The 24,724-nt window shown below is 44.3% G+C and overlaps 1 protein-coding gene across 1 annotated transcript in view; it reads left to right on the forward strand.

The window, feature by feature from the left end:
• The window catches only part of LOC139575609 (A disintegrin and metalloproteinase with thrombospondin motifs 7-like), a 43,127-nt gene extending 18,869 nt beyond the window's left edge, over positions 1 to 24,258 (forward strand). The window contains exon 8 of the mRNA XM_071400749.1: positions 20,473 to 24,258. Within this exon, the coding sequence (XP_071256850.1) occupies positions 20,473 to 20,621 (149 nt within the window). The 3' untranslated portion in view covers positions 20,622 to 24,258. The remainder of the gene's footprint in view (positions 1 to 20,472) is intronic.
• Positions 24,259 to 24,724: the final 466 nt, after the last annotated feature.

Consider the following 24,724-nt stretch of genomic DNA (forward strand, 5'->3'; position numbering starts at 1 on the left):
ACTCGTTTGACTTTCTAAATGAACGTTAGCCTTATTTCTACCTTTCCAGTCACATCCATCTCACTCCAATCACACAGGGACCTTTGTCTTGCGGTGCATAATTACAGTGGCCACCCTTGAAACGGACTAACTGAACTGTCATTTTTTTTAAACATAGAAAATTGCCTTGGCAGTGTTTGCTAATTAAAATAAGATTTACACTGATGGGTGCTGTGTCCATTTTAGGTCTCCCAGAAATATCTCCCCATACACGATCTTCTAAGGACATGTTTTTTTGTGTTAAAATTGTGTTTTCGCCTCCCGGGTGGCGCAGTGGTCTAGGGCACTGCATCGCAGCGCTAGCTGCGCCACCAGAGTCTCTGGGTTCGCGCCCAGGCTCTGTCGCAGCCGGCCGCGACCGGGAGGTCCGTGGGGCGACGCACAATTGGCCTAGCGTCGTCCGAGTTAGGGAGGGTTTGGCCGGTAGGGATATCCTTGTCTCATCGCGCTCCAGCGACTCCTGTGGCGGGCCGGGCGCAGTGCGCGCTAACCAAGGGGGCCAGGTGCACGGTGTTTCCTCCGACACATTGGTGCGGCTGGCTTCCGGGTTGGAGGCGCGCTGTGTTAAGAAGCAGTGCGGCTTGGTTGGGTTGTGCTTCGGAGGACGCATGGCTTTCGACCTTCGTCTCTCCCAAGCCCGTACGGGAGTTGTAGCGATGAGACAAGATAGTCATTACTAGCGATTGGATATCACGAAAATTGGGGAGAAAAGGGGATTAAAAAATAAATAAAAAAATAAGTGTGTTTTCTGATGTGTTTTCCATTTAGACTGGTGGAAAGATACCCACTGGGCACACACATCAATCAGTTCAACTAGATGTGATTTACATTTGGTTGAGTTGTCAACTACCATGAATTCAACGTGAAAACAACCGAACAACGTCACCACATTATTGGATTAAGGTCTCTTACATTGATGACTTTTTACAAATCCAAATCGTTTTCCAAGTTTATTCAACGTCAACACATTATTTTTTTTTATTTTTTTTTAAATAACGTGAAAACGTTTATTCAACCAGTTTTTGCCCAGTGGGTAATAGGATAATAATACATAATAATTCCCTTCTTGATTCAAACATATCTGAGCTCTCCGCTGATGTCAGGTGCAATCCTGAAAAGATACCTTGATCTCACAACATCTTGCATTTGATTGACAGTTGTTACCTCGTCTAACCTTTTACCGTTCTGTGTAAACCAATCTTCCAATGCCTGTCACTGTTGAAATTGACGGTAGAGGTGACAATCTTTTGAGATGGGCTTCTCATCCAGAATACATATTTTACAGGCATCATCCCTGTGAAACTACAGTTTATAATCCCTACGGCTCTTCGAAGACTGATATGTGTTGAAATTGATTTTACAAGATAGTGCAGTAGCGATTCAGAATATTTATGTGCAGTAATTAAGTGAGGAACCTTGATACTAAATCTTATTGGGAATAACACAGCCCTTAACCTATCCTGAAAGGATTTGGTTGCTTGATATGGAATGTCATCACTTTGCATTTTATTATCAAGGAGAAACCACAAGACAAAGAGTGTGAGATCAGTGTCTGGGTTTTGTCTCTTGTGCTTGAGTTTGATTCGTAAGGTAGTGAGAGAGAGAAGAATCATCCACTCAGAGCAGGTCCAGTGCCAAGACTGTGGTTAATGGTGGCCATTTTGGAAACCACTGCCACACAAATGAGTTGTTGCTTTTAAAAACTGGTCAAGTACCAGATGTGTTAAGTTAAAACGAAAGTTCATCCACATTTCATTACAAAATGGCTTATTTTTTTCCTTACCCTAAAAGCAGTCCGGACAAAGAGAGACATTAACCCATACATTTGTTTTGTATACGTAGCCACTGTCACCAACCGCTATCCTTAGCATTTTCTCACTAAAAACATTTACATTTTAGTCATTTAGCTTATGTTCTTATACAGAGCGAGTGTTCGGTCACAAAAAAACTAAAATAATAATTGTGAGGGGGACGGGTGCTGTGGGGTTATTAAAACTATTTGAAGCTCATGAATGTTATGACCAAGGTAGGAAAAGCTTTATGATCAGTTTTTACTTAGTGAACACCCTGGCTGTGTAAAGTGTCCCAGAGAGAGATACTGAAGAGGATAGCAAGGCAGACTGACTTCTTACCCATCCATCAACCAGACTGGTGCTTTATTGCTACAGCTGGTGGGTTTGGCTGGTATTGACTTGTTTGTATCCTCAGGCTAACAGATTTGAGGTGTAATCCTAGAGCCATCTGTTCAATAGGCTGCTGTATAGACAGTTCAACCACAGGTAATGTGAGATTTATGTTGTCTACTACTGTAGGAACGTTTTTAAAGACATGCATTGTTACTTGTTAAATATACCAGACATTGCACCGTCCCCGTCTGCCTTGGAGGGATATAAAAGGAAGAATATAGCAGACTGGGAAGTCCAGGAGTCAACCACATTATGCAAAAAATACGCAGTCCCCCCCAAAAAAATTAGTTGCTCTAGTCGCTATTGCTAATTATTTGATTTCAACACGTATTCAGAACAGGCCCACGCCGTTACATAGAAAGTACAGGATGCAGACTTATATTTTGAACATGTTTTGTATTAACATCACAGTTCAGGCCTTGTGGTAATCCACTATATTTAGTATAGTTGTCAACATGGTGCTATGTTTTGATTTGAAGCTTCTGAAAGAGGTTGCTAAGCTATAAAAGATAACAGCATCAGTGTTGTAGAGACTTCTCCTCTCACCATTCCCCTAATGCTGTGGAATGTCTGTTGCTATTTCACAAAGCCTGTGGAGTACCAGACCACAGTTTGCCACCATAAAAGCCTTTTTGTTTGGGCGGATGATGGTTGATCATAAGAATGAGATGTTTTGGAATGGTTGGCGATTGAAAAGTGAAAGCAGAGAGTGAATAAGGGAAATGATCGTGATGGCTGTCATGCCTCTGTCTTTAATGGAAGCCTTGAAGTCCATGACCCACATGGGTTTGGGCATGGAGCTCCAGTTCTGTTGAAACAGAGGAAGGTTCTGACTCATGGCCAAGTCCACAACAACTCTTGGCTCTTGGCTGTGCATGTGATTCCATTTATATGGGTGTTGATAATGGCCCACTGTGTGTCAGTTTAATTGCATAAGAATGTCTCATTATTCTTCGGCCGAGGACTCGCACAGCTGATTGTGATATAGGGACCTTGCGTAACTCTGTTATCAACCCAGAAAAAAACATTACTCTGACATAAATTATTATTCGGAGACAGGTTATTTTGGCTCATTTGCTGTGTCTGTGGTATTTGGACTTGTGTGCTCCGTTGAGCAGTCCACTTCTCTCTTGCAGCAGAATTCTATTTTAGTGATCAATCAACGAGGCCTGCTTTTGCAGATTTTTTTCAATAAGATTTTGGCATGCAAAAGTTTTCCCTTCAAAAAACACTCAAGGCTAAGTTTTTTTTGCTCATTTGTGCTGTCTGTGAGGTTGGTACTCGCATGCCCTGTGAAGACAATTGGTTGGCTAGTACGAAGCTTCTATTTTTGTGTTTGCAGATATTTTATTATTTCTGTTTGTCTGACTTTGGATGTTGACTGGAGAAGTTTTCCTGTTGAAATATTGCTGTGGCATTTCAAATGCTTCTATCCCCAAATAATGATCTGTGGCATAAAACCATAATCTCTGTAATCCCGTCTCGGAGAGGGGTAGATGTGAGACAGAGGTGATGTGGCGCAGATCCTGTCTTAACTGCTAACATTCACAACTACCCAGAGAGGTGTTTCTTCAAGTCACTGAGGCATGTCATAATGTGTGTTGAGAATGGTGGCCATTTTGTCTTTTTAAAGTCTCTGTGTGGTCCATCTCCTGGAGGATTTGACCTTGATATGACTTGTCCTTGTTCAGATGACATCATGGAAATAACACTGGTTGAGGGCGGTTGTACATCACTGTTTATTAAGCTTGTAGCATAAACCTTGTAGCTAACAATTCAAAACCACATTGTTATGTTGTGCTGAATACTTATGGTCCACGTTTTTTTACTGCAGCAGTTCAGTTTTTCCATTGGGGTGAGAGTGTACAGTGTGTGTGTGCGCGTTAGAGGTCACCTGTACCCGAAGACACGATCCGGGACACAGGCGGATCCAGATTTCTAAATAATGTCATGGGTCTGGGTTGGATCTGATATGATTGCCTCGGGTGTCATTTTTACTGACTTGAGAGCAAACAGCAAAAACATATACATTATCAAATACAAATGAACTATCAACTATTAAAGACGACCAGAACTCACTGGATTCTCCAATTACATGGAATGAACTACAGGACAAAATAAAAACCCTCCAACCCAAAAAGGCTTGTGGGGTTGATGGTATCCTAAATGAAATGATAAAATGTACAGACCACAAATTCGAATTGGCTATACTTTAACATCATCCTCAGCTCTGGCATCTTTCCCAATATTTGGAACCAAGGACTGATCACCCCAATCTACAAAAGTGGAGATAAATTTGACACCAATAACTACCGGGAGATATGCGTAGAAATTCAAAAGGAAATAATCTCAGCAGAGAAAAATGTCCTCCTGTGTGCTACCTATATCACCCCACTAGAATCCCCATACTTTAATGAAGACAGGTTCTCCATCCTGGAGGGGGAAATCAATCTGTGGTGACCTAAATGCCAGAACTAGACAAGAACCTGACATCCTCAGCACACAGGGACAAACACCTACCTGGATGTGACGGCATTCCCCGCCCCATATGCCCCCCTAGGCACAACTACGACATCATAACCAACAAAAACGGGTCACAACTCCTGCAGCTCTGTCGCACACTGGGTATGTACATAGTCAATGGTAGGCTTCGAGGGGGCTCCTACGGTAGGTACACCTATAGCTCATCTCTTGGCAGTAGTACTGTAGACTACTTTATCACTGACATCAACCCAGAGTCTCTGAGTATTCAGTCAGTCCACTGACACCCTTATCACATCACAGCAAAATCACAGTCTACTTGAACAGAGCAATACTCAATCATGAGGCATCAAAGCCAAAGAAACTGAATAATATTAAGAAATGCTATAGATGGAAGGAAAGTAGTGTGGAAACCTACCAAAAAATTATTAGGCAACAACAAATTCAATCCCTTTTAGACAACTTCCTGGACAAAATGTTTCACTGCAATAGTGAAGTTGTAAACTTGGCAGTAGAAAACCTAAACCATATATTTGACCTCTTAGCTTCCCTATCAAATCTAAACATTTCAAACAGAAAATTAACAACAATGACAAATGGTTTGATGAAGAATGCAAAAACCTAAGAAAGGAATTGAGAAACCTATCCAACCAAAAACACAGCGACCCAGAAAACCTGAGCCTACGCCTTCACTATGGTGAATCACCAAAACAATACAGAAGTACACTACAGAAAAAGAAGGAACAGCACATCAGAAATCAGCTCAATGTAATTGAAGAATCCATAGACTCACCACTTCTGTGAAAATTGGAAAACACTAAACAAACAACAACACGAAGAGTTACAGTTGAAGTCGGAAGTTTACATACACCTTAGCCAAATACATTTAAACTCAGCTTTTCACAATTCCTGACATTTAATCCAACAAAAAATTCCCTGTTTTAGGTCAGTTTAGGATCACCACTTTATTTTAAGAAGGTGAAATGTCAGAATAATAGTAGTAGCTTCTATTTCTTTCATCACATTCCCAATGGGTCAGAAGTTTACATACACTCAATTAGTATTTGGTAGCATTGCCTTTAAATTGTTTAACTTGGGTCAAACATTTCGGGTAGCCTTCCACAAGCTTCCCACAATAAGTTGGATGAATTTTGGCCCATTCCTCCTGACAGAGCTGGTGTAACTGAGTCAGGTTTGTAGGCCTCCTTGCTCGCACACGCTTTTTCAGTTCTGCCCACAAATCTTCTATAGGATTGAGGTCAGGGCTTTGTGATGGCTTCTCCAATACCTTGACTTTGTTGTCCTTAAGCCATTTTTCCACAACTTTGGAAGTATGCTTGGGGTCATTGTCCATTTGGAAGACCCATTTGCGACCAAGCTTTAACTTCCTGACTGATGTCTTGAGATGTTGCTCCAATATATCCACATAATTTTCTTTCCTCATGATGCCACCTATTTTGTGAAGTGCACCAGTCCCTCCTGCAGCAAAGCCCCCCCACAACATGATGCTGCCACCCCCGTACTTCACGGTTGGGATGGTGTTCTTCGGCTTGCAAGCCTCTCCCTTTTTCCTCCAAACATAACAATTGTCATTATGGCCAAACAGTTCAATTTTTCTTTCATCAGACCAGAGAACATTTCTCCAAAAAGTACGATCTTTGTCCCCATGTGCAGTTGCAAACCGTAGTCTGGCTTTTTTATGGCGGTTTTGGAGCAGTGACTTCTTCCTTGCTGAGCGGCCTTTCAGGTAAAAAAAAAAAAAAATAGGCAAGTCAGTTAAGAACTGCCTTGTTCAGGGGTAGAACGACAGATTTTTACCTTGTCAATTCAGGGATTCGATCATGCAACCTTTCGGTTACTAGTCCAACGCTCTAACCACTAGGCTACCTGCCGCCCTGTTATGTCCACTTGTCTTACTGTGGATATAGTTACTTTTGTACCTGTTTCCTCCAGCATTTTCACAAGGTCCTTTGCTGTTGTTCTATTGCACTTTTCGCACCAAAGTACGTTCATCTCTAGGAGACAGAACCTTCCTTCCTGAACGGTATGGCGGCTGCTTGGTCCCATGGTGTTTATACTTGCGTACTATTGTTTGTACAGGCAAATGTGGTACCTTCAGGCGTTTGGAAATGGCTCCCAAGGATGAACCAAACTACAATTTTTTTTTCTGAGGTCTTAGCTGATTTCTTTTTATTTTCCCATGATGTCAAACAAAGAGGCACTGGCCTTGAAATACATCCACAGGTACACCTCCAATTGACTCAAATGGGGTCAATTAGCCTATCAGAAGCTTCTAAAGCCATGACATAATTTTCTGGAATTTTCCAGGCTGTTTAAAGGCACAGTCAACTTAGTGTATGTAAACTTCTGACCCACTGGAATTGTGATACAGTGAATTATAAGTGAAATAATCTGTCTGTAAACAATTGTTGGAAAAATGACTTGTGTCATCCACGAAGTAGATGTTCTAACCGACTTGCCAAAACTATAGTTTGTTAACAAGAAATTTGTGGAGTGGTTGAAAAACAAGTTTTAATGACTCCAAGCGTATGTACATGTACAAGTGTAGGTCCATTTCATACAAAGTCATCAAAGCGACAGTAGGCTACAGTCATAGAGATTCTGTGTGTGGAAAAAGTTATTTATTTAACTAGGCAAGTCAGTTAAGAGCAAATTCTTATTTACAATAATGGCCTACCCCGGCAGTCAAGACATGTACTATGCAGTCAAGACATGTACTATGCAATCATATTTGATGATAAAAAACCTAGCTATGGTAGCTATTAGACTAGATAGGCGACTCGGCATGTTGCTCACCTCCCCCCCCGCTGCTCCCCATGTACCATTCACAGTACAGCCGCTCCCCACCTGCTAGAGTGGTATCTCCCTCCCTCCTCGCTACTCTCCATGTCACTCATTCGCAGTACAGCCGTCCCCCGACTCCGGCTCTCCGTGTCCTCGGTTGCGTGTCTCCATCTCTCCCTCCCTCCTCGCTGCTCTCCATGTCACTCATTCACAGTACAGCCGCTCCCCCGCCTGCTAGAGCGGCATCTCTCCCTCCCTCCGCTGCTCTCCGTGTCACTCATTCACAGTACAGCCGCTCCCCCGCCTGCTAGAGCGGCATCTCTCTCTCCCTCATCGCTAATATTTTTTGTTGTTGCTTAAAATAATACTTTTCTGCTGCTTCCATCACTCGGATGGGATTGGGTACTGATACTATCAGGTCTATATGGAACGGGTCTAGTTGTCCGTGGGTCCGTTCGGAACAGGTCTCTATATTTCAAAAATATATATTCATGTATATCCAGTCCGGGTGTGAAAGCCGCAGGTCCATTTCGGAACGGGTCAAACTTTTTGGACCCGTGAAGACCTCTAGCATGCGTGCGTACGTTCATTCATGTGTGTTCATGCATGCGAGTGTCTATGTGTTCATGCATGCGAGTGTGTGTGTCTCTGTGTGTTCATGCATGTGAGTGTCATGGCTATCCCCCCAGAGGGAAGTGTGTGTACTGGGGCTTTACAACGTGTCAGGTGTGTCACGCCAGCAAGGCCTTATGGGAGACAACCAGTCCAGGGTCTCATACCTTTCTTACCCAGAAACAGAAACATACAATCCCCAGACTATGTCCATGTCACTGCCTGGCATGCCAGTCTTCAGACTGACTGGGGGATACTGGTACTGACTGACTGGGGGGTACTGACTGACTGGGGGGTACTGGTACTGACTGACTGGGGGGTACTAGTACTGACTGACTGGGGGATACTGGTACTGACTGACTGGGGGGTACTAGTACTGACTGACTGGGGGATACTGGTACTGACTGACTGGGGGGTACTGGTACTGACTGACTGGGGGGTACTGGTACTAACTGACTGGGGGGTACTGGTACTGACTGACTGGGGGGTACTAGTACTGACTGACTGGGGGATACTGGTACTGACTGACTGGGGGGTACTAGTACTGACTGACTGGGGGATACTGGTACTGACTGACTGGGGGGTACTGGTACTGACTGACTGGGGGGTACTGACTGACTGGGGGGTACTGGTACTGACTGACTGGGGGGTACTAGTACTGACTGACTGGGGGATACTGGTACTGACTGACTGGGGGGTACTTGTACTGACTGGGGGGTACTGGTACTGACTGACTGGGGGGTACTGGTACTGACTGACTGGGGGGTACTAGTACAGACTGACTGGGGGATACTGGTACTGACTGACTGGGGGGTACTGACTGACTGGGGGGTACTGGTACTGACTGACTGGGGGGTACTAGTACTGACTGACTGGGGGATACTGGTACTGACTGACTTGGGGGTACTGACTGACTGGGGGGTACTGGTACTGACTGACTGGGGGGGTACTGGTACTGACTGACTTGGGGGTACTGGTACTGACTGACTGGGGGGTACTGGTTCTGACTGACTGACTAGGGGAAATTGACTGACTGGGGGGTACTGGTACTGACTGACTGGGGGGTACTGGTACTGACGGACTGCGGGGTCCTGGTGGGCGCATGAATCTCATTATGGTTTGTTCATGCTACACAAGCAGCACTACAACACATCTAATAACAATAGCAACCTGATTTGAAGAATACTAAAGAATACTGGTGTGGTGACCGTTTTATGTAACATTTGTAGAAGCTCTGTCCTCCACTGAAGTGCTCCACACCATGAATAACAGTAGGGCAGTATGTTCATATGCACACAACATGGCCTCTCACTGACTCAATAACAGTTTGAGTGAACATCAGGTGTCTTCTACGGTAGTGCTGCTGCTGCAGTGAATACGCTGTGCCTTGTTCTTCCATTAGCCCTGTATAGAGCCAGATGAAAGACCCCATCAGTGCTTCTTCCCTCAAATTGGACCAGTCCACACAAAGCCTCAGTTCTTCACATTCTATTACTGGACCTTGGATGAAATAGTTCATAATAGAGAATCATGAGGTTTCTCTGCCTGGACCACCCAGGAGAAAAAGCTAATACGACAGACAAAAGCTTATTAAAAAAACATGTATAAACCGGGTTGGATTGGCACTGAGCAGGTCTGTGTTATCACACGTGTCCCCCTGTCTGATACACGTGGTAGGGGACATTAATGGAGCTTCTCTGGTGGAAAGTAATTCATTCTGCTGTTGCCCCCTCTCTACCATGTGAATCATATAAGCAGACAGAAGGACTAGTCAATAAGGGGCTAAGAATAAAACAAAATAAAATACAATCTAAAAGGCCTTTTCCGTCAAACTTCGCTCTCATGCGTCAAACAGGAAGTGCGTGTGTGTGTGTGTGTGTGTGTGTGCTACATAGTGAAGAAGAGAGAGGTAAAGCATGAGCCAGCATGTGATAAACAGTTACATTTCTCGTCTATAATCCACTTACAGCAACAGGGAAATCAGTGTATGCTTCAGGCTTCCCTCATTATGCTTTATGCTTCAGGCTTCCTCTCCTAATGCTTCAGGCTTCCCTCATTGTGCTTCAGGCTTCCCTCATTATGCTTCAGGCTTCCCTCCATTATGCTTCAGGCTTCCCTCCCTAATGCTTCAGGCTTCCCTCCATTATGCTTCGGGCTTCCCTCCCTTATGCTTCGGGCTTCCCTCCCTAATGCTTCAGGCTTCCCTCCCTAATGCTTCAGGCTTCCCTCCCTGATGCTTCAGGCTTCCCTTCCTAATGCTTCTGGCTTCCCTCCCTAATGCTTCAGGCTTCCCTCTATTATGCTTCAGGCTTCCCTCCCTTATGCTTCAGGCTTCCCTCCATTATGCTTCAGGCTTCCCTCCCTAATGCTTCAGGCTTCCCTCCATTATGCTTCAGGCTTCCCTCCCTTATGCTTCGGGCTTCCCTCCCTAATTCTTCAGGCTTCCCTCCCTAATGCTTCAGGCTTCCCTCCTTAATGCTTCAGACTTCCCTTCCTAATGCTTCTGGCTTCCCTCACTTATGCTTCAGGCTTCCCTCTATTGTGCTTCAGGCTTCCCTCCATTGTGCTTCAGGCTTCCCTCATTATGCTTCAGGCTTCCCTCATTGTGCGTCAGGCTTCTCTCCATTATGCTTCAGGCTTCCCTCCATTATGCTTCAGGCTTCCCTCCCTAATGCTTCAGGCTTCCCTCCCTAATGCTTCAGGCTTCCCTTCCTAATGCTTTAGGCTTCCCTCCATTATGCTTCTGGCTTCCCTCCCTTATGCTTCAGGCTTCCCTCTATTATGCTTCAGGCTTCCCTCCCTTATGCTTCAGGCTTCCCTCCCTAATGCTTCAGGCTTCCCTCCATTATGCTTCAGGCTTCCCTCCATTATGCTTCAGGCTTCCCTCCCTTATGCTTCGGGCTTCCCTCCCTAATGCTTCAGGCTTCCCTCCCTAATGCTTCGGGCTTCCCTCCTTAATGCTTCAGACTTCCCTTCCTAATGCTTCTGGCTTCCCTCCCTTATGCTTCAGGCTTCCCTCTATTTTGCTTCAGGCTTCCCTCCCTTATGCTTCAGGCTTCCCTCCATTATGCTTCAGGCTTCCCTCCCTAATTCTTCAGGCTTCCCTCCATTATGCTTCAGGCTTCTCTCCCTTATGCTTCGGGCTTCCCTCCCTAATGCTTCAGGCTTCCCTCCCTAATGCTTCAGGCTTCCCTCCTTAATGCTTCAGACTTCCCTTCCTAATGCTTCAGGCTTCCCTCCCGTATGCTTCAGGCTTCCCTCTATTATGCTTCAGGCTTCCCTCCATTGTGCTTCAGGCTTCCCTCATTATGCTTCAGGCGTCCCTCATTGTGCGTCAGGCTTCCCTCCATTATGCTTCAGGCTTCCCTCCATTATGCTTCAGGCTTCCCTCCCTAATGCTTCAGGCTTCCCTTCCTAATGCTTTAGGCTTCCCTCCCTAATGCTTCAGGCTTCCCTCCCTAATGCTTCAGGCTTCCCTCCCTAATGCTTTAGGCTTCCCTCCATTATGCTTCTGGCTTCCCTCCCTTATGCTTCAGGCTTCCCTCTATTATGCTTCAGGCTTCCCTCCCTTATGCTTCAGGCTTCCCTCCATTATGCTTCAGGCTTCCCTCCCTAATGCTTCAGGCTTCCTTCCATTATGCTTCAGGCTTCCCTCCATTATGCTTCAGGCTTCCCTCCCTTATGCTTCGGGCTTCCCTCCCTAATGCTTCAGGCTTCCCTCCCTAATGCTTCGGGCTTCCCTCCTTAATGCTTCAGACTTCCCTTCCTAATGCTTCTGGCTTCCCTCCCTTATGCTTCAGGCTTCCCTCTATTATGCTTCAGGCTTCCCTCTATTATGCTTTGTACTATTTAATTGTTAACTCCGTTTGTACACTCCTCGATTCCTCATCTCTGTGCCTTTATGTTTCTGTCCAGCACCGGACTATTGGATGTGTGCATAGGGCGGCAGGCAGCCTAGTGGTTAGAGCATTGGGACAGTAACCGAAAGGTTGCTGGATCGAATCCCCGAGCTGACAAGTTAAAAATATGTTGTTCTGCCCCTGAACAAGGCAGTTAACCCACTGTTCCCTGGTAGGCCGTCATTGTAAATAAGAATTTGTTCTTAACTGACTTGCCTGGTTAAATTAAAAAGGTTTCCTGATTTATTACTATGGACAGTGAGGGGAGGCTGCCTGTCCTTGTTAATTTCCATGGACAGTGAGGGGAGGCTGCCTGTCCTTGTTAATTACCATGGACAGTGAGGGGAGGCTGCCAGGCCTGGTTAGTTACTATGGACAGTGAGGGGAGGCTGCCAGGCCTGGTTTATTACTATGGACAGTGAGGGGAGGCTGCCAGGCCTGGTTTATTACCATGGACATTGAGGGGAGGCTGCCAGGCCTGGTTTATTACTATGGACATTGAGGGAAGGCTGCCAGGCCTGGTTTATTACTATGGACAGTGAGGGGGGGCTGCAAGGCCTGGTTTATTACTATGGACAGTGAGGGGGGGCTGCCAGGCCTGGTTTATTACTATGGACAGTGAGGGGGGGCTGCCAGGCCTGGTTTATTACTATGGACAGAGAGGGGAGGCTGCCAGGCAAGGGGGAAGGTGGAAATTCTTTGCAGCCAGATGTGTGCAGTGGGCTGTGACTGAGTGCTAAGCCTTCTGTCTCAGTGAACTCAGCGAGTCTGATGGTGTGTATCCCAATCTCACTTTCTCTTCTTCTCCTCTAATTGTCACACCTCTTCTCTTATTTCGCTCTAATTTCTCTCTCTCTCTCTCAACCCCACCCTCTCTCTCTCTCTGTCAACTCCCCCACCCTCTCTCTCTGTGTGAAAGTTGACAGCGCTGGGCAGCTTCCACAAGTCAGTAATGAGTGGTACTCTGGGGAAGCCCCTGCCCAAGGAGAGACTCATTGATCCAGACAGACCGACAGGCCGGCTAGAAGTTCCAAACCCCACAGCTCCCTCTCCAAAGCGCTTTTCCCCTGAGCACACACAGACAGGTTCGGTAGAAAGTTGGAGATTTAAAGTTGGAGTTGATAGATCACAACTCTGGTTGTTACTTGGTAGGGAAAAAGGTACTTATAAACTTGGTGGTTCTAGTACTGAATGCTGATTGGCTAACAGCTGTGGTATATCAGACCGTATACCACGGGTATGACAAAACATGTATTGCCTAAATATGCTTTGTCTGATATGTCAGTGGGTTGTTTGGAAGATGGTCATTCATGTATCACTGTTCCTCTACATAGACTATATGCAGTATGCCATGGTTGAATCTTTTGTAATGGTCCTTGTTCATTTTGGTAGTTATTTTAGATTTAGTCTTAGTTTTAATCTTAAAATACCTTTTTAGTCTTAGTCACATTTTAGTCATTTCATCCTTCGTTAGTTTTAGTTATCAGTTTTAGTCTAGTTTTTGGCAGACATTTTAGTCACCATAGTCAGTGTGTTTGTTTCTATTAAATAATGAATATTTAGGCTTCCTGTAACTTCCATCATGTGCACACTTCATATTAAATTAAATGTCCATTAGTTTCATGTGGAATTCTCATCTCGTTACATTTTCATCTACTAAAATTAATTTGTAATAGTTTTTTTCCCCAGGGCGTCTCGTCTCGTTATCGTCATAGTTTTAGTCAGGAAGTTCAGTATTTTTCGTCATAGTTGTTGCTTACGAAATGAACACTGTTGTTGATGTAGCTTTAAACCAATGCGTTGTGATCCTCCAACCTCTTCCTGGTCTACTGGCCTGCATTTCCAATGTGAATGAGGTCATCCCATCTCTCCCGGAGTCATGCCCCAGTTGTACGTCTAATAAACCCTGGGTTATATTCAGTCACTGTGAAGAGGATGCAAAGAAATGCACCCTCTTCTCAAACAGTACAGTACAGTGGTGTGGGACGAGAGTACGAGGTCTGTGAACAAGAGGTTCCAGTTGCTTCAAATTTCCCCCCGGTGCTATAATAGTCCATGGATACTGCTGCTTCCAGTACAGTTTGAGAGTGGAAAGCCAGAGGAAGTCCACATCAAGCAGGCCTACAGGATGTGCCTCTCTCCCCCCTCTCTCTGTGTACTATCATGTTGTTCCATGTGGGAGGGGTTGGACGGTTAGTGGGGGAGTGGATCATACCATGAGAAGGGGACGTGGTGAGGGGGAGGGGTGCAGGAAACAGTGTGGGATAGCATTTCAGCTCTGACCTCTGACCCCTGTGATGTTAGGGCGCTCTGTGATCTGGGGCAGTATAGGGAAATTATGTAGCGCTGACAGAAGCTTCTGAGGACTGAGAGATGAATTGGTTTCTCTGTGGTGGAGCTGGTAGTTAAGACAGGTGGGTAGTGGACTTGACTGAACCCTCTGTGGTGGAGCTGGTTAAGACAGGAGGGTAGTGGACTTGACTGTACCCTTTGTGGTGGAGCTGGTTAAGCCAGGAGGTTCGTGGACTTGACTGAACCCTCTGAGGTGGAGCTGGTTAAGACAGGAGGGTAGTGGACTTGACTGTACCCTTTGTGGTGGAGCTGGTTAAGCCAGGAGGTTAGTGGACTTGACTGAACCCTCTGAGGTGGAGCTGGTTGTTAAGACAGGAGGGTAGTGGACTTGACTGAACCCTCTGTGGTGGAGCTGGTTAAGACAGAAGGGTAGTGGACTTGACTGAACCCTCTGAGGTGGAGCTGGTTGTTAAGACAGGAGGGTAGTGGACTTGACTGAACCCTCTGAGATGGAGCTGGTTGTTAAGACAGAAGGGTAGTGGACTTGACTGAACCCTCTGTGGTGGAGCTGGTGGTTAAGACAGAAGGGTAGTGGACTTGACTGAACCCTCTGAGGTGGAGCTGGTTGTTAAGACAGAAGGGTAGTGGACTTGACTGAACCCTCTGAGATGGAGCTGGTGGTTAAGACAGGAGGGTAGTGGACTTGACTGAACCCTCTGAGGTGGAGCTGGTGGTTAAGACAGGAGGGTAGTGGACTTGACTGAACCCTCTGAGGTGGAGCTGGTGGTTAAGACAGAAGGGTAGTGGACTTGACTGAACCCTCTGTGATGGAGCTGGTTGTTAAGACAGAAGGGTAGTGGACTTGACTGAACCCTCTGAGATGGAGCTGGTTGTTAAGTCAGAGGGGTAGTGGACTTGACTGAACCCTCTGAGATGGAGCTGGTTGTTAAGACAGAAGGGTAGTGGACTTGACTGAACCCTCTGAGATGGAGCTGGTGGTTAAGACAGAAGGGTAGTGGACTTGACTGAACCCTCTGTGATGGAGCTGGTGGTTAAGACAGAAGGCTAGTGGACTTGACTGAACCCTCTGAGATGGAGCTGGTGGTTAAGACAGAAGGGTAGTGGACTTGACTGAACCCTCTGTGATGGAGCTGGTTGTTAAGACAGAAGGGTAGTGGACTTGACTGAATGCTCTCAAGCCATGGCTTGTCTTCCAGCTACAGTAGGGGAGAGAAAAACACTGAGGCGGATTGTTAAGTACTTTCCGTGCGCCCATGTCTGTTCAATGATGAAGTACAGTAGGAGGATTACTGTGTGTGGAAGAGTTGTGTGGTGCCGTCTTAGTTGGAACATTTGACACAATAATGTACTTGTTCCTAACTTGTACAAGTCTGAACAACCGGAGTTCATCTCGCTGTTTATTAGCTCAAGATTGGCTGTATACTGTTGTATTAGAGCAAGATGCTCTTTGTATGTTTTTGTGATTTGTTAGATATTCATCATTTTAAAATGGAATAAAGTACTGTATATTGAATGTCTTGGATGTGGGTCTGAGAGTGGATAGATAGAAAGCCTGCAGTCGGCATATGCTGTCCAACATGCTTCAGTCGACCTCGCTTCACAATATACTGTGCTTTCTTTATTCCTATCACTGTGTATTGTGGAGCTGGCTGATTAAACCATATGGGAACAGAATATACTAACTACTACAGCCACTATCTCCCCCTTGACTACTATCTTGACCTTGACATTCACCTAGAATTCCCCATTTAAGATGGCTCATCTACCACGATTCAGATTCATGAGACACGGATATGTTCGTATACCACCACTTCATTGCTGGTTATTGTTTGTATATGTTTTGAATATTTTGTCCTGAATGTTCTTGCTGTTGGGCTCTGGTGGGTTAGATTTCCAAACTTGAAACGTCCTCACCAGCTGTCCAGTGAGAGAAAAAACATGGCTCCTCTAGCTAATTAGTCTGCAATGAGATTTGCTTGTTGTGAGATATTTTGTGAAATGTACAAAATATTACCCTGGACTCTATGATTTAAGCAAGGAGTCAACTCAGGACTGCAGTGATGTTGGAATATCAGCATTACAAATGACTCCAGTTCCTAGAATAGTTTCAGCAAATGGTCTGTGCCAAGAAAAGCATATTTATTTCAATCTCCTGGGTTTACTGTGATAACAACCCAGCTCTCTGGGGGGTCTCGCTACCCAGCATTACAGCAATATTAGAATTTGACTGGAGAAGGAAGCTTTGTGCACACTTAAAGCACACCGTAGACCTCCACGCAATCGCTGCTGACAAAGGTGAGTCATGGTTAAAAATAAAGCTTTGCTTTTCGGTGACTGTTAGTGTATGTGCGTATCCTGTCTGCTTTTATTCACAGGATTATGTCTTGTTTTTATTCAGCACCTGCAGCAACTCATCCAAACTCACCTTCCTCCCAGTCGCTACTCTAGCTCATCCGAACTCACCTTCCTCTGTTGCTACGCTAGCTCATCCAGACTCACCTTCCTCCCAGTCGCTACTCTAACTCATCCAAACTCACCTTCCTCTGTTGCTACGCTAGCTCATCCAGACTCACCTTCCTCTGTTGCTACTCTAACTCATCCAGACTCACCTTCCTCTGTTGCTACTCTAACTCATCCAGACTCACCTTCCTCTGTTGCTACTCTAGCTCATCCAGACTCACCTTCCTCTGTTGCTACTCTAACTCATCCGGACTCACCTTCCTCTGTTGCTACTCTAACTCATCCAGACTCACCTTCCTCTGTTGCTACTCTAACTCATCCAGACTCACCTTCCTCTGTTGCTACTCTAACTCATCCAGACTCACCTTCCTCTGTTGCTACTCTAACTCATCCAGACTCACCTTCCTCTGTTGCTACTCTAGCTCATCCAGACTCACCTTCCTCTGTTGCTACTCTAGCTCATCCAAACTCACCTTCCTCTGTATATAGCCTCGTTATTGTTTTTCTTATTGTGTTACTTTTTATTATTACTTTTTAGTTTAGTCTACTTGGTAAATATTTTCTTCTTGAACTGCACTGTTGGTTAAGGGCATGTAAGTAAGCATTTCACGGAAAAGTCTACACTTGTTGTATTTGGTGCATGTGACAAATAAAGTTTGATTTGAAATTGGGGAGAAAAAGGTGTAAAAAAATATATATTTTAAACTCACCCAGAATCACCATCCTCTCAGTCGCTACGCTAACTTGCCCAGACTCACCTTCCTCAGTCACTACGCCTACTCGCCCAGACTCACCTTCCTCTCAGTCGCTATGCTAACTCACCCAGACTCACCTTCCTTTCAATCTCTATGCTAGCTCACCCAGGCTCACCTTCCTCTGTTGCTTTTGCTACGCTAGCTTACCAAGACTCACCTTCCTCTCAGCTCCTGGTTCTCAGGCAGTCCTGCCCCCAGAGCACCACGTGAGGTTTAGGAGAATGAGGCAGAGAACAGAAGAGGAAGGCTTCAGTTAAATCCTTCCCTCCACTCCCCTGCAGTGGGATGATAAAGGCAGTGGAACAATTAAGTCATTTCTAATACAGATGCTGAGAGTTTGGTTTTAACAGACTATGGTGAACACTCTGAAAAACTGCTGAGATTTAGAACCTCTGAGATCTCTCTTTGTGTACAGTAGAGCTCAAGACCATCTCAACTTGACTTTGTTACAGAATGGTCCTGTAAAGAGTTCCTAACTGTATATAATAGCTTACGATAGATTGCACTATCCTATCATTGCTGGCCTTGTTTTTAGTTAGCACTTTAAACCCGAATTGGTTACAGATTCATCACAATGTTCATGTAGCACTCAAGAAGACAACTCCATCGCCTAGTATTCATTTTTTAATTACATATCTCTTTTTAATGCAAGAGGCGATCGATCATGCACAATCTCCCGATAACTCATCATCCTCGTCTCTACTTCTAAGGACATATCCTTGTTGTGTCGGGGATAACGTTACAAAAGTAGCATGTTACGTAATCTGATACATTTTTATGAGTCACTTGTAATATAACGCTTTACTTTCCATTCAAAGTAATATTGTAAAGTATGTAATATGTAATATATTGATATTTCAAGTAACCCAACAACTGTCTTCAATTGTTTTCATTGTGATTCTAATCACTAAGATCTGGCCTTGCATTATCAGTTGAAAAAAATGTAAGATTAGATGAAAGATAAATCTTACTGTAGACTGGAAAAGAGAGCCTCTTCAAGACCGCTTGAGAGCAGAGTGTAGCTCATTATTGTTTTTATTTCTGTTAGTTTTCAATAATCCTCTGGCAATGTTTTATTAATTGAATAATGTATTCCTTTTCCCATTTCATATTCACTGATGTGCTTTAATGGTGCTGCGAGAGGATAAATATTCCAAAGAACTTCTGCCCTCAATTTCCCTCGGTAACCGTGGCTTCAATCTATTCTTCCCACAATACATCTGCAGGCGCTGAAAACGTTTTCATCCGTTACAGAAGGTTATCTACACTCACAAGCTTTATCATTTTGCACCCAATGGGGATATTATTTGGTTATTAAACCCCACATGATATTTTTTTTTATCTGGGATTTCTCAGGGGAATTATTTGAAATGTTTTAATTATACAGTATTTGTCTAAATTCCCCATTGACAGCGAGGTATGATTTGATCTGAAGATATACTCGACTAAGTTAGAATCATACAGGGTTGACCTCTATCTCCCTTCCAAAGCACAGATGAATGTGGGCGTGTACCGCGTAACTATATTGTTCTTCATCACTGTTAATGTCTCATACGTGTCTTTCAGTTGTGTGTTTTTGTTGAAAGGATCTGTATGGCTAGGTCAAAATGGACATCGTCAGCAACACTATCACTACTATCACTAAGATCTGGTACATGTCAGCCCTGAGGCCTCAGCAGACTTTAATTTCCCCTTTCTCTCTGTCTCAGATCGGGCCCCTATATGCTTTACATGTATATTTTAGCATAGGATTTGTCTTAATTACATCATGCATACAGATGATAGTGATTTGGCATCGTTAGCGTCTCATACTAGCTATACCTTGTTTAAGTGACCTTGGATGATGATTGGTTAACTCCTCAAACGAGGTCATGAGACCATTAGTGATGAAAGATTAGGAAAATTCCTCATCACCTTGTAAAATGCACAATAGCTGATTTGGCTATGATGATGATGATGATGATGATGATGTTTCTCATTATGTAACTTGTGAAATGTCATTATAATATTGTGCCTTGAGCAAATCACATTATAATGAAGCAATCCCGTTATCATGAAGACTTGTTTCGTTGTGTCATTCCATCATACTCTTATGACATCCATGTAACGTGAACCATGTGCCGCTTCGCTAGTGGTATTTGTGGCTGTAGCAAGTCGTTGTCATGCTGGTAAGTCCCTCTCAGCTTTCCCTATATGAGAAAACCATGCTTGCATTTTGGTTATTTCACAATCACATAGTTACGTTCTCACCACACATGTAATGTGGACCATGACTCTGACAACAACATACTGTATCATATGAGTGTTGCTAGTGTCTGTGCTTTTGTATTGCTGCAAAGCTGTGACTTTCAGATTCCTTTAAGTTGTTGTCCCCATGGAGCACATCTCTGTTGAATTCAGACGTCCCAGTGCCCTGACCTGAAGGAGCCTGTCAAGCATTCATAACACAAACAACCTTCGTTAGCGCGCCTCTGTGAGCTTCATTAGCGTGCCTCTGTGAGCTTTATTAGCGCGCCTCTGTGAGCTTCATTAGCGTGCCTCTGTGAGCCACGTTAGCGCGCCTCTGTGAGCTTCATTAGCGCCTCTGTGAGACTCATTAGCGCGCTTCTGTGAGCCTCGTTAGCACGCCTCTGTGAGCCTCGTGAGCACAGGGTAATAGAGCATGAGCAGGAATGCCTATGAGCCATCTGAGCAGTGACCTTTGAACTTAAGGGGCTCAGTGGTCCTGGTGTGTTGTTATTCAACTTTTAAAATCCATTCTTCATAGTACAAAGTCTGACTTGGGTCACAGTCTCTATTGGGCATAGGTAGCAATTATCTTTTCTATTAAGGGAACTTAGTTCTGCAAAAGCTGTTGGTGTCCTTATTATACAGAATTGTCTCACAGATAACTCTCTCTGTGTCTCTCTGTCTCTCTCTCAGGGCTCACGTGTCTTCGTGACCGCCTCACGTTCCGTTTCTGTCAGACCCTCCAGTGGCTTGGCCGATGCCACCTGCCCGCCGTGCGGACGCAGTGCTGCAAGACCTGTGGCCGGCGTTCCCGTGGCAACGAGCGCACGTCCCGTCGCTGAGGTCAGCGATCAATATAAGGTGGACACGGTCACCCACACTCTTACACTCACACGCACAGACATGGACACGCACACACACAGACATGGACAAACACAACACATACAGATGATCAGGTAGCAGCTCTGGACCTGCAAAATTGCAGCATCCATCTTGTCCATCTGTCATTGAAGGGTGAATCTTGAGCTGGATACACACACACACAATTTCTCATACAGGTCTAGTGTCAAATTGGTAGCTACTCTCACCCTGCTGTCCTGGCTGCTGGGTCAGAGCTGCTGGGTTCAAGCTGCTGGGTCAGAGCTCCTCAGCCGGTGGTGATAGAGCCACATTCTCGGGGGCAGGAAAACCATACCTGAGCTGTGCTTGATTAGTTTGCCTGGTATAATGGAACCAATGGAATAATCCCAAAGGTGCTAATAGAATTATATCAAGCACTCCTCAAATAATGATTTTACACATAGTAGGATGGGACCACATGACACAACACAAATTTCTCCAAACTGTATAATGAAAAAACATGGTTGTTGCTCTCTCTACTGTTGAGATAGTGATGTATGTGTTTGTTTGCACTATTCTCTCTGATGGATCCAACTGTTATTCTGTTTTGATTGTGACAAATGTTGCAGCTGGAACACGTTGTTTAGTCATATGTCTGGTTCAACCAGTAGCAACGTGGACTGGAACATGTTGTTTAGTCATATGTCTGGTCCAGCCAGTAGCAACGTGGACTGGAACACGTGGTTTAGTCATATGTCTGGTCCAGCCAGTAGCAACGTGGACTGGAACACGTGGTTTAGTCATATGTCTGGTCCAGCCAGTAGCAACGTGGACTGGAACACGTGGTTTAGTCATATGTCTGGTCCAGCCAGTAGCAACGTGGACTGGAACACGTGGTTTAGTCATATGTCTGGTCCAGCCAGTAGCAACGTGGACTGGAACACGTGGTTTAGTCATATGTCTGGTCCAGCCAGTAGCAACGTGGACTGGAACACGTGGTTTAGTCATATGTCTGGTCCAGCCAGTAGCAACGTGGACTGGAACACGTTGTTTAGTCATATGTCTGGTCCAGCCAGTAGCAACGTGGACTGGAACACGTGGTTTAGTCATATGTCTGGTCCAGCCAGTAGCAACGTGGACTGGAACACGTTGTTTAGTCATATGTCTGGTCCAGCCAGTAGCAACGTGGACTGGAACACGTTGTTTAGTCATATGTCTGGTTCAGCCAGTAGCAACGTGGACTGGAACACGTGGTTTAGTCATATGTCTGGTCCAGCCAGTAGCAACGTGGACTGGAACACGTGGTTTAGTCATATGTCTGGTCCAGCCAGTAGCAACGTGGACTGGAACACGTTGTTTAGTCATATGTCTGGTCCAGTCAGTAGCAACGTGGACTGGAACACGTGGTTTAGTCATATGTCTGGTCCAGCCAGTAGCAACGTGGACTGGAACACGTTGTTTAGTCATATGTCTGGTCCAGCCAGTAGCAACGTGGACTGGAACACGTTGTTTAGTCATATGTCTGGTCCAGTCAGTAGCAACGTGGACTGGAACACGTGGTTTAGTCATATGACTGGTCCAGCCAGTAGCAACGTGGACTGGAACACGTTGTTTAGTCATATGTCTGGTTCAGCCAGTAGCAACGTGGACTGGAACACGTGGTTTAGTCATATGACTGGTTCGGCCAGTAGCAACGTGGACTGGAACACGTGGTTTAGTCATATGACTGGTCCAGCCAGTAGCAACGTGGACTGGAACACGTTGTTTAGTCATATGTCTGGTTCAGCCAGTAGCAACGTGGACTGGAACACGTGGTTTAGTCATATGTCTGGTCCAGCCAGTAGCAACGTGGACTGGACCAGCATACTTATTTAGCATACAGTTGTTACACATTTGTTAACTACAAGATTACCTTGTAGCTCATACAATGCTTTGTATTGATAGCAGCTGATGTAGCGACTAGTACATGTAGCATAAGCAACACCACTTGTCAAGTTGGTTCCCAGCTTGTGAACAATGCTTTATAAAGCAGCTACGTAGTGTAATTAGAGTTTCATGAATGCTTATAAAATGAGTTTAAAAAAAAAAAGCCAAATTCTTTGACAATGGTGCTGCGAAAATAACCTGGTGCTAGAGGCGGCCTCGAGCGTCAAACTCCGTCAGGTCAGGTGTTGGCTGACCAGTGCCTTTTCTACTTGAATCCTTCCTTCCATTAAAGTATTTGTCTCTAAATTCTGCCGTTTTAGTATTTGACATTTTAGTATTTGTCTCTAAATTCTGCCATTTTAGTATTTGTCTCTAAATCTCAGTAGAATTCAGCTTTGACCTTACGTACAGTAATGGGAGAATTGTTGTTCAGTGTACAGGGGAATAGAATCATTAGAATAATGTTACTTTTAGCCATTCTCAGAGAATTACGGAGGGCATTGAGGTTTTAGAACAACAGCACAAGGGAGGAATATATGAATTGCTAATTTAAGTTATCAGTGCATTGCTTTTATAAATTAGAATGAATAATTTTGTATGCCTCCAAGAATGAGTATTTCTTCTGTCATTTTGATGTAGTGAGTGGCTGTAATATTTTGTTTAGGCAATATGCAAACACTTGACCCGCCTCACCCTAATTTATGCACTCAGATGTGTAATTATTACTAATGATGATACATTGTTCTAAGAATTAATTTCCTGTCAAATGTTACGCTTTTAAATGAGTTCTTTCGGAATTCCTTTGTTTTTGAGGATACTCTGTTAAAAAACAACAATATATTTTCTCATCATGGCACTGATAAATCATCAATACTTACAGTAGTTTCCACTCTGAGACCTTTATTCTTATCCACCTTTGTTTTCACCACTTTCTTGACGATTTAGTTTATTTTGTAAATTCACCACTTTCTTGACGATTTAGTTTATTTTGTAAATCTGTGACCACTGAGAGATACTGTATATGTGTCACTTTTGATTTTGAAATTTAATTTTTAGTTTGACCATACACATTAGAGTTGATAATGATGATAAATCTTCAGCAGTCCTTTACGTTTCTAGAGACTCAGAAGCAGTTTATATCACTCCTGATTCAGGGATCCTTTTAGTCATGCAACCTGAGGAAATTAGGATTTACCACAAGGTTTGTTCTGACAGATGAATGATTAGTCTTGTAAATGTTTTGCTTTATAAGTGATGTATCCTCTATGTACAGTCATATTTTTCCAGCAGCTTCCCATTCCTGTAGTGATGGGACAGAGGTTATTCTATGCTCTGGGCTATATTGGCACCATCTGTAAGCGCTGTGGTGAGGTTGAACTCTGACTTCCACCTGAGGTTGATGGTGAGAACCAGGGCAGAGTAGCTGCCTGAGGCTTTCCTGCAGTGGATATGTGGCATACTACTGTTTGTGAAACAAAGTTTGTATATTCCTCTCTAAAGGGCACAGGGAAAGATCTCTTCTGGTGTTTCTTCTTGCCTCTTAACAATGTTCAACAGCACTCAAACCCATCCACTTACAAAAGCCATTTAGTCATGCTTTTTTGTGTTCATCAATAGTACATTTATTTTGTAACATAAATGTTTGTACTTTACATTTTGTATTTATACCACTTCAAATAAAAATTGTTGAAAATAAAAACCCAGTTTGATGCATTATTCTGCTGTGTTTCATGATTAAAAAGAATATTCCATGTAAAGTGTTTCCATTCAAAGCTACAGGGAGGCCGGTTGTCAAGTATTTCATGTCTCCAGTCAGAAAGTCACAGATCTGAAAGTCTTTATGCAGGCAGCTTTTCACTTGAGACGATTCCGAACAGAAGCCGACGTCCTCAGAGGAACTAAAGCACTGCTGAGGGTTTTTATGGACACCAGTTTCTTTTCTTCTTTTTTTGTAAGATCATTTTTTTGTAACAATACAAACGACAACATACAAGACACTCACAAACATCCACAACATCAGCCCTGCCCGGACCCAACTGCTCACACCCTCCATCTCCAGCGCCTCAAACTGCACCATTTTGTTTCTCTCTGTCGCACATGCACTTTCAACGTTTAGATAATAAAGCATCTGACCTTTCCATTGTGTTAACAATGGAGGATTGGTTGATTTCCAGTTTTG

Source organism: Salvelinus alpinus, chromosome 5 (genome assembly GCF_045679555.1).
Source record: "Salvelinus alpinus chromosome 5, SLU_Salpinus.1, whole genome shotgun sequence".
NCBI lineage: Eukaryota > Metazoa > Chordata > Actinopteri > Salmoniformes > Salmonidae > Salvelinus > Salvelinus alpinus.